Genomic DNA, 14,315 nt, shown 5'->3' on the forward strand with positions numbered 1-14,315 from the left:
GTGGGGAGTGGGACAAAGTGACTGAGGGGTGTGGGATATAGTTATTGAGGGCAGTAGGACATAGTGATTGAGCGCAGTGGGATATAGTCAGTGAGGGGCGAGGGATATAGTGACTGAGGGGAGTGGGACATAGTGACTGAGGACAGTGGGACATAGTGACTGAGGGCAGTGGGATATAGTGACTGAGGGGATTGGGATATAGTCATTCAGGGCAGTGGGACACAGTGACTGAGGGAAATGGTACATAGTGACTGAGGGCAGAGGGACATAGTGACTGAGGTGAGTGGGACATAGTCACTGAGGTGAGTGGGATATAGTCATTGAGGACAGTGGGACATAGTGAGTGAGGGCAGTGGGATACAGTGAGTGAGGGGAGAGGGATATAGTGACTGTGGGGAGTGGGACAAAGTGACTGAGGGGAGTTGGATTTAGTTACTGAGGGCAGTAGGACATAGTGATTGCGCGCAGTGGGATATAGTCATTGAGGGGCGAGGGATATAGTGACTGAGGGGAGTGGGATATAGTCATTGAGGGCAGTGGGACACAGTGACTGAGGGCAATGGTACATAGTGACTGAGGGCAGTGGGACATCGTGATTGAGGTGAGTGGGACATAGTCACTGAGGTGAGTGGGATATAGTCATTGAGGACAGTGGGACATAGTGACTGAGGGCAGTGGGACATAGTGACTGAGGGAAGTGTGACATCGTGACTGAGGGCATTAGGACATAGTGACTGAGGGGAGTGGGATATAGTCATTGAGGGCAGTGGGATATAGTGACTGAAGGCAGTGGGATATAGTGACTGAGGGCAGTGGGACATAGTGACTGAGGGAAGTGTGACATCGTGACTGAGGGCATTAGGACATAGTGACTGAGGGGAGTGGGATATAGTCATTGAGGGCAGTGGGATATAGTGACTGAAGGCAGTGGGATATAGTGACTGAGGGCTGTGGGACATAGTGATTGAGGGGAGTGGGACATAGTCACTGAGGTGAGTGGGATATAGTGACTGATGGGAGAGGGATGCAGTGATTGAGGGCAGTGGGATGTAGTAACTGAGCGGAGTGGGACGTAGTGACTGAGGGCCGTGGGATATAGTGACTTAGGGCAGTGGGATGTATTGACTTTGCGGAGTGGGATGTGGTAACTGCGGAGAGTGGGATGTAGTGACTGAGGTGAGTGGGATACAGTGACTGAGGGGAGTGGGATACAGAGACTGAGGGTAGTATGATACAGTGACTGAGGGGAGTGGGATACAGCAACTGAGGGGAGTGTGATACAGTCACTGAGGGTAGTGTGATACAGTGTCTGAGGGGAGTATGAAACAGTCACTGAGGGGAGTGTGATGCAGCGACTGAGGGTAGTGTGATACAGTGTCTGAGGGGAACTTGATACAGTGACTGAGGGTAGTGTGATACAGTGTCTGAGGGGAGTATGAAACAGTCACTGAGGGGAGTGTGATGCAGTGACTGAGGGGAGTGTGATACAGTGTCTGAGGGGAGTATGAAACAGTCACTGAGGGGAGTGTGATACAGCGACTGAGGGGAGTGTGATACAGAGACTGAGGGGAGTGTGATACAGCGACTGAGGGGAGTGTGATACAGTGACTGAGGGGAGTGGGATACAGAGTCTGAGGGTAGTATGATACAGTGACTGAGGGGAGTGGGATACAGCAACTGAGGGGAGTGTGATACAGTCACTGAGGGTAGTGTGATACAGTGTCTGAGGGGAGTATGAAACAGTCACTGAGGGGAGTGTGATACAGCGACTGAGGGGAGTGTGATACAGAGACTGAGGGGAGTGTGATACAGCGACTGAGGGGAGTGTGATACAGCGACTGAGGGGAGTGTAATTCAGTGACTGAGGGGAGTGTGATACAGCGACTGAGGGGAGTGTGATACAGTGTCTGAGGGGAGTGGGATACAGCAACTGAGGGGAGTGTGATACAGTCACTGAGGGGAGTGTGATGCAGCGACTGAGGGTAGTGTGATACAGTGTCTGAGGGGAACTTGATACAGTGAGTGAGGGGAGTGTGATGCAGTGACAGAGGGGAATGTGATACAGTGACTGAGGGGAGTGTGATGCAATGACAGAGGAAGTGTGATACAGTGACAGAGTGGAGTCTGACACAGTGAGTGAGGGGAGTGTGATGCAGTACAGAGGGAAGTGTGATACTGTGACTGAGGGGAGTGTGATACTGTGACTGAGCGAGTGTGACACAGTGACTGAGGGGAGTGTGATACAGTGTCTGAGGGGAGTGTGATACAGTGTCTGAGGGGAGTGCGATACAGTGACTGAGGGGAATGTGATACAGTGTCTGAGGGGAGTGCGATACAGTGTCTGAGGGGAGTGTGATACAGTGTCTGAGGGGAGTGTGATACAGTGTCTGAGGGGAGTGCGATACAGTGACTGAGGGGAATGTGATACATGACTGAGGGGAGTGTGATACAGAGTCTGAGGGGAGTATGAAACAGTCACTGAGGGGAGTGTGATACAGAGACTGAGGGTAGTATGATACAGTGTCTGAGGGGAACTTGTTACAGTGACTGAGGTTAGTGTGATGCAGTGACAGAGGGAGTGTGATACAGTGACAGAGGGGAGTGTGATACAGTGAGTGAGGGGAGTGTGATGCAGTGACTGAGGGGAATGTGATACAGTGACTGAGGGGAGTGTGATACAATGACAGAGGAAGTGTGATACAGTGACAGAGTGGAGTCTGACACAGTGAGTGAGGGGAGTGTGATACAGTGACTAAGGGGAGTGTGATGCAGTGACAGAGGGAAGTGTGATACTGTGACTGAGCGAGTGTGACACAGTGACTGAGGGGAGTGTGATGGAGTGACTCAAGGACTGTGATAGTGTCTGAGGGGAGTAGGATACGGTCACTGAGGGGAGTGGGATGCAGCGACTGAGTGTACTGTGACACCGTGACTGAGGGGAGTATGATACAGTCACTGAGGGGAGTGGGATGCAGCGAATGAGGGTAGTGTGATCGAGTGACTGTGGGGAGTGGAATACATTGACTGAGAGGAATGTGATATAGTGACTGAGGGAAGTGTGATACAGTGACTGAGAGAGTGTGATGCAGTGACTGAGGGGAGTGTGATGCAGTGACAGAGGGAGTGTGATACAGTGACAGAGGGGAGTGTGATGCAGTGACAGAGGGAGTGTGATACAGTGACAGAGGGGAGTGTGATACAGTGACTGAGGGGAGTGTGATACAATGACAGAGGAAGTGTGATACAGTGACAGAGTGGAGTCTGACACAGTGAGTGAGGGGAGTGTGATACAGTGACTAAGGGGAGTGTGATGCAGTGACAGAGGGAAGTGTGATACTGTGACTGAGCGAGTGTGACACAGTGACTGAGGGGAGTGTGATGGAGTGACTCAAGGACTGTGATAGTGTCTGAGGGGAGTAGGATACGGTCACTGAGGGGAGTGGGATGCAGCGACTGAGTGTACTGTGACACCGTGACTGAGGGGAGTATGATACAGTCACTGAGGGGAGTGGGATGCAGCGAATGAGGGTAGTGTGATCGAGTGACTGTGGGGAGTGGAATACATTGACTGAGAGGAATGTGATATAGTGACTGAGGGAAGTGTGATACAGTGACTGAGAGAGTGTGATGCAGTGACTGAGGGGAGTGTGATGCAGTGACTGAGGTGAGTGTGATACAGTGACTGAGGTGAGTGGGATACAGTGAGTGAGGGGAGTATGATATAGTGACTGAGGTGAGTGTGATGCAGTGACCGCTGGGAGTGTGATGCAGTGACCGCTGGGAGTGTGATGCAGTGACTGCTGGGAGTGTGATACAGTGACTGAGGGGTGTGTGATACAGTAATGTAGTGAACAGGATGGAAGATAATGGTTTTATAAAGATTGTTATCTGTCATTCTCCTGACACGAGCACCATCCTGTTGACCTGATGTGTTTTTCTCCCTGTCTCACTCTGCAATGTCTCCCTCCCTTTAATACAGAACCCGTGACTTCCCAAACTCAGGAATCCGAGGAACAATCGACTAGAGAATCTACTGAGGTTTCATCCTCCACCCCAGCGGGTTCTGGAAGCTCAGGTACCTGTCATGTGGGGTCATCATCGCAGAATCATGGTATCAGTGACTGGTTACAGCACAGGAAGAGGCCATTGAGCCCATCGTCACCTTGACAGCTCTATGCCTGTGCAACTCATCTACACCCACTCCTGCAATTTCCCCATCGCACTGCAGATTATTTCTCCAATGACAATTTTCCAACTCCCTTTTGAAAGCCTCAATTGAACCTGCCTCCAGCACACTCTCTGGAAGTGCATTTCAGATCCTAACCACTCGCTGTGTGAAAAGGTTTTCCTGTCTCTGTTGTGACTTTTACCAGTCACCTAAAACCGGTGCCCTCCAGTTCTGGATCCTCCCACCAATGGGACTTAGGGGAGTGGGGCATAGTTAGTGGGGGAGATGGATGTAGTGACTGAGGGGAGAAGGTTACACTGACCGAGGTGAGTGGGATATAGTGACTGAGGGCAGTGGGGCATAGTGACTGAGGGCAGTGGGATATAGTGAGTGAGGGGAGAGGGATGTAGTGACTGAGGGGAGTGGGACAGAGTGACTTAGGGTAGTGGGTTATAGTGAGTGAGGGGAGAGGGATGTAGTGACTGAGGGGAGTGGGACATAGTGACTGAGGGGAGTGGGATGTAGTTACTGAGGGCAGCTGGACATAGTGATTGAGGGCAGTGGGATGTCGTGACTGAGGGGAGTGAGACATAGTGAATGAGGGGAGTGGGATATAGTGAGTGAGGGGAGAGGGATATAGTGAGTGAGGGGAGAGTGATATAGTGACTGAGGGGAGTGCGACATAATGACTGAGGGGAGTGGGATATAGTGAGTGAGGGGAGAGGGATATAGTGACTCAGGGGAGTGGGATATAGTTACTGAGGGCAGTAGGACATAGTGATTGAGGGCAGTGGGATATAGTCATCGAGGGGTGCGGAACATAGTGAATGAGGGGAGTGGGATATAGTCATTCAGGGGAGTGGGATATAGTCATTGTGGGCAGTGGGACATAGTGACTGAGGGCAGTGGGACATAGTCACTGAGGTGAGTGGGATATAGTGACTGATGGGATATGGATGCAGTGATTGAGGGCAGTGGGAGATAGTCACTGAGCAGAGTGGGTCGTAGTGACTGAGGGCAGTGGGTTATAGTGACTGAGGGCAGTGGAATGTATTCACTGTGCAGAGTGGGATGTGGTAACTGCGGAGTGTGGGATGCAGTGACTGAGGTGAGTGGGATACAGTGACTGAGGTGAGTGTGATACAGTGACTGAGGGCAGTGGGATACAGTGACTGAGAGGAGTTGATACAGTGACTGAGATATTGTGATGCAGTGACTGAGGTGAGTGTGATGCAGTGACTGCTGGGAGTGTGATACAGTGACTGAGGGGTGTGTGACGCAGTAATGTCGTGAACAGGATGGAAGATAATGGTTTTATAAAGATTGTTATCTGTCATTCTCCTGACACGAGCACCATCCTGTTGACCTGATGTGTTTTTCTCCATGTCTCACTTTGCAATGTCTCCCTCCCTTTAATACAGAACCCGTGACTTCCCAAACGCAGGAATCCGAGGAACAATCGACTAGAGAATCTACTGAGGTTTCATCCTCCACCCCAGCGGGCTCTGGAAGCTCAGGTACCTGCCTTGTGGTGTTATCATCGCAGAATCATGGAATCAGAGACTGGTTACAGCACAGAAAGAGGCCGTTCTGCCCATCGTCACTGTGCCAGCTCTCTGCCTGAGCAACTCACCTACTCCCACTCCTGCCATTTCCCCATCTCCCTGCAGATTGTTTCTCCGATGATAATTATCCAATTCCCTTTTGAAAGCCTCAATTGAACCTGCCTCCAGCACACTCTCAGGCAGTGCATTTCAGATCCTAACCACTCGCTGTGTGAAAAGATTTTCCTGTCTCTGTTGTGACTTACATCACTCACCTAAAACCGGTGCCCTCTAGTTCTGGATCCTCCCACCAATGGGACTGAGGGGAGTGGGACATAGTTACTGAGGGGAGAGTGATGCGGTGACTGAGGGGAGAAGGTTGCACTGACCGAGGGGAGTGGGATATAGTGACTGAGGGCAGTGGGACATAGTGACTGAGGGTAGTGTGATACAATGACAGAGGAAGTGTGATACAGTGACTGAGAGAGTGTGATACAGTGACTGAGAGAGTGTGACACAGTGACAGAGGGAAGTGGGATACAGTGACTGAATGTGTGGGATACAGTGACTGAGGGGATTGTGATACTGTGACAGCGGGGAGTGTGATACAGTGACTGAGAGAGTGTGATACGGTGACTGGGGTAGAGTGATACAGTGACTCCGGGAGTGTGATACACTGTCTGAGGAGAGTGGGATGCAGTGACTGAGGGGAGTGTGATGCAGTGTCTGAGGGGTGTAGGATACAGTGAACTGAAGGGAGTGTGATCCAGTGACTGGAGGAGTGTGATACAGTGACTGAGGGGAGTGTGATACAGTGACTGAGGGGAGTGTGATACAGTGACTCCGGGAGTGTGATACAGTGATTGAGGGGAGTGCGATAAAGTTACGGAGGGGAGTGTTATACACTGACTGAGGGGATTGGGATACAGTGAACTGAAGGGAGTGTGATACAGTGACTGGAGGAGTGTGACACAGTGACTGAGGGGAGTGTGATACAGTGACTGAGGGTAGTATGATACAGTCACTGAGGGGAGTGCGATGCAGCGACTGAGGGTAGTGTGATACAGTGTCTGAGGGGGATGTGAAACAGTGACAGAGGGTAGAGTGATACAATGACAGAGGAAGAGTGATACAGTGACAGAGGGGAGTGTGATACAGTGGGTGAGGGGAGTGTGATGCAGTGACTGAGGGGAGCATTATACAGTGACTGAGGGGAGTGTGGTACAGTGACTCCGGGAGTGTGATACAGTGATTGAGGGGAGTGCGATAAAGTTACGGAGTGGAGTGTTATACACTAACTGAGGGGATTGGGATACAGTGACTGAAGGGAGTGTGATACAGTGACTGAGGGGTGTGGGATGCAGTGACTGAGGGGAGTGTGATACAGACACTGAGGGGAGTGGGATGCAGCGACTGAGGGTAGTGTGATACAGTGACTGAGGGGAGTGTGATACAGTCACTGAGGAGAGGGGAATGCAGCGACTGAGGGGAGTGGGGTACAGTGACTGAAGGGAGTGTGATACAGTGACTGAGGGGTGTGGGATGCAGTGACTGAGGGGAGTAGGAAACAGTCACTGAGCGGAGTGGGATGCAGCCACTGAGGGTAGTGTGTTACAGTGACTGAGGGGAGTATGATACAGTCACTGAGGAGAGTGGAATGCAGCGACTGAGGGGAGTGTGATAGAGTGACTGAGGGGAGTGGGATACAGTGACTGAGGGGAGTGTGATGCAGTGTCTGAGTGGTGTAGGATACAGTGAACTGAAGGGAGTGTGATACAGTGACTGGGGGAGTGTGATACAGTGACTGAGGGGAGTGTGATACAGTGTCTGAGGGGGATGTGATACAGTGACAGAGGGGAGAGTGATACAGTGACTCCGGGAGTGTGATACAGTGACTGAGGGGAGTGTGATACAGTGTCTGAGGGGGATGTGATACAGTGACAGAGGGGAGAGTGATACAATGACAGAGGAAGAGTGATACAGTGACAGAGGGGAGTGTGATACAGTGACTCAGGGAGTGTGATACAGTGATTGAGTGGAGTGCGATAAAGTTACGGAGGGTAGTGTTATACACTGTCTGAGGGGATTGGGATACAGTGACCGAAGGGAGTGTGATTCAGAGACTGAGGGGTGTGGGATGCAGTGACTGAGGGTAGTAGGATACAGTCACTGAGGGGCGTGGGAGGCAGCGACTGAGGGTAGTGTGATGCAGTGACTGAGGGGAGTGTGATACAGTGACTCCGGGAGTGTGATACAGTGATTGAGGGGAGTGCGATAAAGTTACGGAGGGGAGTGTTATACACTGACTGAGGGGATTGGGATACAGTGACTGAAGGGAGTGTGATCCAGTGACTGGAGGAGTGTGATACAGTGACTGAGGGGAGTGTGATACAGTGTCTGAGGGGAGTGTGATACAGTGACTGAGGGTAGTGTGATGCAGTGTCTGAGGGGGATGTGATACAGTGACAGAGGGTAGTGTGATGCAGTGACTGAGGGGAGTATGATACAGTCACTGAGGAGAGGGGAATGCAGCGACTGAGGGGAGTGGGATACAGTGACTGAAGGGAGTGTGATACAGTGACTGAGGGGTGTGGGATGCAGTGACTGAGGGGAGTAGGATACAGTCACTGAGGGGAGTGGGATCAGCGACTGAGCATAGTGTGATGCAGTGACTGAGGGGAGTATGATCCAGTCACTGAGGAGAGTGGAATTCAGTGGCTGAGGGGAGTGTGATAGAGTGACTGAGGGGAGAGGGATACAGTGACTGAGGTGAGCGTGATACAGTGAAAGAGGGAAGTGGGATACAGTGACTGAGAGAGTGTGATACAGTGACTGAGAGAGTGTGATACAGTGACAGAGGGAAGTGGGATACAGTGACTGAATGTGTGGGATACAGTGACTGAGGGGTGTGTGATACTGTGACTGAGGGGAGTGTGATACACTGACTGAGAGATTGTGATACAGTGACAGAGGGAAGTGGGATACAGTGACTGAATGTGTGGGATACAGTGACTGGGGGAGTGTGATACTGCGACAGTGGGGAGTGCGATACAGTGACTGATAGAGTGTGATACAGTGACTGGGGGAGTGTGGTACATTGACTGAGGGGAGTGTGATACTCTGTCTGAGTAGAGTGGGATGCAGTGACTGAAGCGAATATAATGCAGGACTGAGTGGAGTGTGATACATTGAATGAGGGGAGTGTGAGACTCTGTCTGAGGGGAGTGGGATACAGTGAACTGAAGGGAGTGTGATACTGTGACTGGGGGAGTGTGATACAGTGACTGAGGAGAGTGTGATACACTGTCTGAGGGGAGTGGAGTGCAGTGACTGAAGGGAATATAATGCAGTGACTGAGGGGAGTGTGATACAGTGCCTGAGGGGCGTGTGTTGCAGTGGCTGAGGGGAGTGTGATACAGCGACTGAGGGGAGTGTGATACAGTGACTGAGGGGAATGTGATAAAGTGACTGAGGTGAGTGTAATGCAGTGACTGAGGGGAGTGTGATAGAGACTGAGGGCAGCATGATGCTCAAACTCAGGAATCCGAGGAACAATTGACTAGAGAATCTACTGAGGTTTCATCCACTACCCGAGCGGGCTCTGGAAGCTAAGGTATCTGCTTTGTGGGGTTATCATCGCAGAATCATGGAATCAAAGACTGGTTACGGCACAGAAAGTTTCTGTTCAGCCCATCTTCACTGAGCCAGCTCTCTGGCAGTGCAACTCACCTACTCCCACTCCTGCCATTTTCCTGTCGCCCTGCAGATTTTTTCTGCCATGACAATTATCCAATTCCCTTTTGAAAGCCTCAATTAAACCTGCCTCCAGCACACTCTCATGCAGTGCATTTCAGATCCTAACCACTCGCTGTGTGAAAAGGTTTCCCTGCCTCTGTTGTGACTTTTACCACTCACCTAAATGCGTTGCTCTCTAGTTCTGGATCCTCCCACCAAGAGGAACAGTTTTTCCCTGACTACTCTGTCCAGTTCCCTCTTGATTATGAACATCTTGCTCAAATCTCGTCTTAATCGTCTCTTCTCCACGGAGAACAGCCCCAGCTTCTCCGATCTATTCATGTCACTGACGTCCCTCATCCCGGGAACCATTCTGGTAAATCTTCTCTGCACCCTCTCGAATACCTTAACATCCTTCCTAAGTATTGACCGCTCTCTCGACCTGTCTTGCCACCTTCAATGATTTGTGCACATGTCCCCCCAGGTCCCTCTGCCCCTGCACCTCCTTTAGAATTGTAGCCTTTATTTTATATTGCCTCTCGTTCGTCCGACCAAAATGAATCACTTCACAATTCTCTGTGATAAATTTCATTTGCCAGTGTCTGCCCATCCCACCAGCCTGTCTATGACCTCCTGACGTCTATCACTGTCCTCCTCACAGTTCACAATACAACCAGGTTTTGTGTCATCTGCAGAATTTGAAAGTGTGCCCTGTACGCCCCAGTCTATGTCATTAATATATACATCAGGAAAAACAGTGGTCTGAGCAATATTAGAGAGCAAAGCACAGATGCACAGAGAATTAGGAGGGACAGATAACACTGGAGTCGATAAGAGTATCGTATTAGACGGGGGCAGTGGAAGAGGAAAGGAGATAAGCTGTAAATTCAGTTTAATGTGTGTGTATATGGATGCACGGAGAGTGGTAAATAAGGTTGTTGAGCTTCAGGCGCAGATAGCCACGTGGAAATATGATGTTGTGGCAATAACAGGGTCCTGGCTCTAAGTGGGGCAGGACTGGGTAGTGAATATTCCTGACTACAAGGTGTTCAGGAAAGAGAGGGGAGGAAGGAAAGGAGGAGGGGTATCAGTATTGATTAAGGGGAACATTGCAGTGCTGTTTTCTTTTCTCTCTCTTGTTCTCACTCATTCCAGATCTCCCTTACTCTTTTCTGTCTCACTCCTGTCGCCTTCCCTCCTTTTCTCTCATTCCTGCTCTCTGTTGTTCTCTGACACCACTTTCCCCCTGTCGTTTCGCTGATCACTTTGATAATCTCCTGAATTTTCTCTGTTAGTTTTTTTTCCTTGTCGGAGTCGTAACTGATTCTGCAGCCGATGATGTCTGGTGTCTCCCCTCGGTAAAGGCTGGTATACATTGATTCAGTGTGTCGAGGGAGTTAGATTACATACGAGAGGAGGTTCTGTGTTAAAACACTTCTGTCCACTCATCCAGCGTTCTGAATCCCAGTGAAATTCCTCTTGTCTTTATTTGATCCTCTCAGACTCGGGGATTCCGTCTACTCCCGAGGAACCTCCCGACTCCCAGCCTGTTTCTGATGATGGTGGGAACATTTCAGATTCTCCACATTTCAGGAATATTAAATCCCTCCTCCTGTCTCAGTCTGGCACAAATATATCAGGACCGAGGGCCTCCAAACAGCTGTGTGATCGTTCTGTGTAGGGAAACCCATCGTTCTCACTCTCTCTCTCTGCCTTGTCTGTGCTGTCAGACAAGAGTTGCAGTCGCTTGTGTTCAGTCTGAGTGGAATCATTGGGAAACACAGAAACGTAAACGTTCAGAAATTCCTTCAGAAATATCTTTGAGCTTCTATCTCACATCCCTCTCTCTCTCTTACTCTCAGTTTTATCTCTGTCTCTCCTTTATCTGCCTTTCACACGCATATATAAATATATTTCATTTCTGTAACCGCCTCTCTCCGATGCGGGTCTCAGTTTCTCCAGCTCCCTCTTTCGCCTCACTCTGTCTCCCACTCTCTCTGATGTTCTGTCTCCCTGTCTGTCTCTCTGACTCTCACTTTCTCTCTCTGTCTCTCTCACAGATGCTCTTTGTCTGTCTCTCTGTCTTTGTCTTTGTCAGAGGGACAGAGAGCATCAGAGAGAGAGAGAGAGAGTGAGAGTGAGAGACAGAGACAGAGAAAAGGGCAGTGAGACCGGAGTAAACACGGAATGCAAATGATCTCGGGAGATGGAACAAGAGGCAACGGAGAAGAGAGTGCAGGATAGAGGATGATAACACAGGGAGGGCAGATTAGAGACAAGACGAGTTGAGATAGAGAGAATAACAGAGACAGATGAACAAACGAGTGGATGACAAACTGGAGGAAAGAGAGTTTAAATTAGAGAGGCGAGATCATTCGAAATACGTCCCGTGCCCTGTGCTAAACTCTGGGTGTGTTCAACCTGTTGATGTTGTGACTGTTGTGTTTAGATACCAAATACAAGAGGATTAATGTGAAGATCACTTCAATGACTGATCTGGATGATGAAACTGCAAAGAGAATCGTTGTGGAGAGGGTAAGAGACTGCACTGTACTGAGGAGAAACACGGGAGACAACAGATCCTCCCTCTCACTGTCTGTATTCACTGAATGGGAACTCCAGGTCATTATTTAAACAGCTCTAATTCCCCTCTGCTTATCTTCTGGTCCCCCAGATCAGGCTTGTGAGGGGTTGAATGGGCTTCCTCCTGAGCCTGTGTGAAAGGCTCGAGAGCGGGTGAGGGGGCTGAATGGCCTTCTCCTGTTCCTGTGTAAGAACTCGAAAGAGGGGCTCAATGGCCTCCTCCTGTTCCTGTGTAACAGATTCGAGGGGATGAATGGCTTCCTCGTTGTACGGTAACCTCTCTCTGATCTTCCCTCTCACTCTCCCCATTCTCTCTTTATGTCCTTTCTATCTCTGTCTCTTTCTCTGCCTCGCTCACCCACTCTGTATTTCTCTTTCTTTGTCTTTCTTTCTGTCTGTGTCTGTCTCTCCCTCACTGCATCTCTGACGACCTCTCGCTCTCACGCCATCTGTTTCTCTACCTCTGTCTCAATCCCTGTAGCTCTCCCACCCTCCCTCTCCATCTCTCCCTCTATCTGAGTATCTTTGCCTCACCCTGTCTCTCACTGTCTTGTCCCCACCCTTTCTCCCGATCTCTGTCTGTATCCTCTCTGTCTCTTTCTATTCACTCCTCCCCTTGCAGTAATACTCATCGTTTCTCCTCTCTGCGATGCAGATGAAGCAGATGTTCCAGGATCAGTGTCCACACACGAAGCTCGAATTGGATCCAGAAGACGTTCAGTGCTCGGCTAGTGCGCCTGTGGAAGTGTGAAGGAGTTTGGACATGTCAACAAGCATCCAACACGTGTGATCCAGTCTCTGTGTGTTTTGCATCCTCACTCAATCACTGTGCCATCTTATCTTCACCTTGTTTAACTCAAGGAAATTGTCAGCAAAGGGTTAATCTCCGACTAGAAGTATGCTAATGTTATACTGTAATTGGTGTGTCTTTATACTGCAGGGGTGTGGGAGCTTTAAGCTATTGCTTTGTTAAATAGAGAAGTACGATCCCATTTGTATCCAGTGACCACTGGTCAGCTGAACCCAGACTAACCTGACAGCTCTGGCCAGTTACAGGATGAAGTGATCTCAGGTTTAATGAGGGAGTTTCTTTAAAGATCTACCATTGAGTAGAGGTCCCTAAGCTTCATGGAGCTGTCAGCACTGAGAATTGGGGCAAGGAAAACAGTTCGTCCTTGTCCAAGGAGAACCTCAGGGTAGATAACATCTTTTAAATTGAGGGTTCATGCAGAATGGGGGATCGGTTGATGCTGAACTTTGCAGAATCAAAATATATTGAAAAGGAAAGCTTTCATTGAGTACAAAGCATTTATGTGTGGCATATGTCAAATGTTTAATAACAAAGGAAGGGAGTTATACTGAGCTCAGGAACCTAATGCTGACAACACTCCATCTCAATAACACCTCTGTGAACGCTTCCATTGTCTCTGCTCTGCCACACTGCTTGTCTAACATCCAATACTGGATGAGCAGATATTTTCTCCTACTAAATATTGGGAAGACTGAAGCCATTGTCTGTGATCCTCGACACAAATGTCATTCTTGGACCACCGACACCATCTCTGGTACCTGTCTGAAACTGATCAAGACAGTTTTTAGCCTTTGTTGTTGTGTTTGACCCCGAGATGAGTTTCCGACCACATATCCACACCATCACCAAGACTGTCCATTTCCACCTCCATACCATCTCTCGACTCCGACCCTGCCTCAGCTCATCTGCTGCTGAAACACTAATCCGTGTCTCTGTTACCTCGAGCCTGGACTATTCCAATGCTCTCCTGGCCAAGCTCACATCTTTCACACTTCCTGATCTTATCCTCATACAAACATTTGCTGTGTCTTAACTCACTCAGAACCTTGTTCACCCATCCCCCTGAAATGATTGTCATTCAGTGACTCCCAGCTACTCTCCAATTTCCCAATATTAACATCCAGATCAGTCAGTTGAACTGTTGTGAAATGACTCATTGGTCACAACTCTCTAGTGTAACGATGTAAAACGTCTGCAATAAGTGAACATGGCTGCGTATCTTCCATTGATGGACATTCAGACAAGGAGAGCTGCAGCTTGGAAAGGGCTTTTAACGTGTTTGACTCCCTGACCACCCAGTGTGATTGTAAATCTGATTGTAAACTGTGTGTTTAAAGTTTTATTGCATTCTCTGTCTGCTCAATATATCTATGAACGCTAAACCTGACCGTCTCAAGAAGATTATTGATGTTGCTGGAATGACTTTCCCATCTGATCATGGAAATCCAATGTTTTCTTGTTCTGGGAGGGAACA

The 14,315-nt window shown here is 49.4% G+C and overlaps 1 protein-coding gene across 1 annotated transcript in view; it reads left to right on the forward strand.

Annotated features, from left to right (window-relative positions):
* Positions 1-13,874, forward strand: part of LOC137361228 (uncharacterized) — a 77,985-nt gene extending 64,111 nt beyond the window's left edge. Inside the window, exons 14-18 of the mRNA XM_068026136.1 lie at positions 9,648-9,823; positions 10,743-10,815; positions 10,950-11,009; positions 11,897-11,982; positions 13,656-13,874. Coding sequence (XP_067882237.1) covers positions 9,648-9,823; positions 10,743-10,815; positions 10,950-11,009; positions 11,897-11,982; positions 13,656-13,874 — 614 coding nt within the window. The remainder of the gene's footprint in view (positions 1-9,647; positions 9,824-10,742; positions 10,816-10,949; positions 11,010-11,896; positions 11,983-13,655) is intronic.
* Positions 13,875-14,315: the final 441 nt, after the last annotated feature.

This window comes from Heterodontus francisci, unplaced genomic scaffold (assembly GCF_036365525.1).
Source record: "Heterodontus francisci isolate sHetFra1 unplaced genomic scaffold, sHetFra1.hap1 HAP1_SCAFFOLD_398, whole genome shotgun sequence".
NCBI lineage: Eukaryota > Metazoa > Chordata > Chondrichthyes > Heterodontiformes > Heterodontidae > Heterodontus > Heterodontus francisci.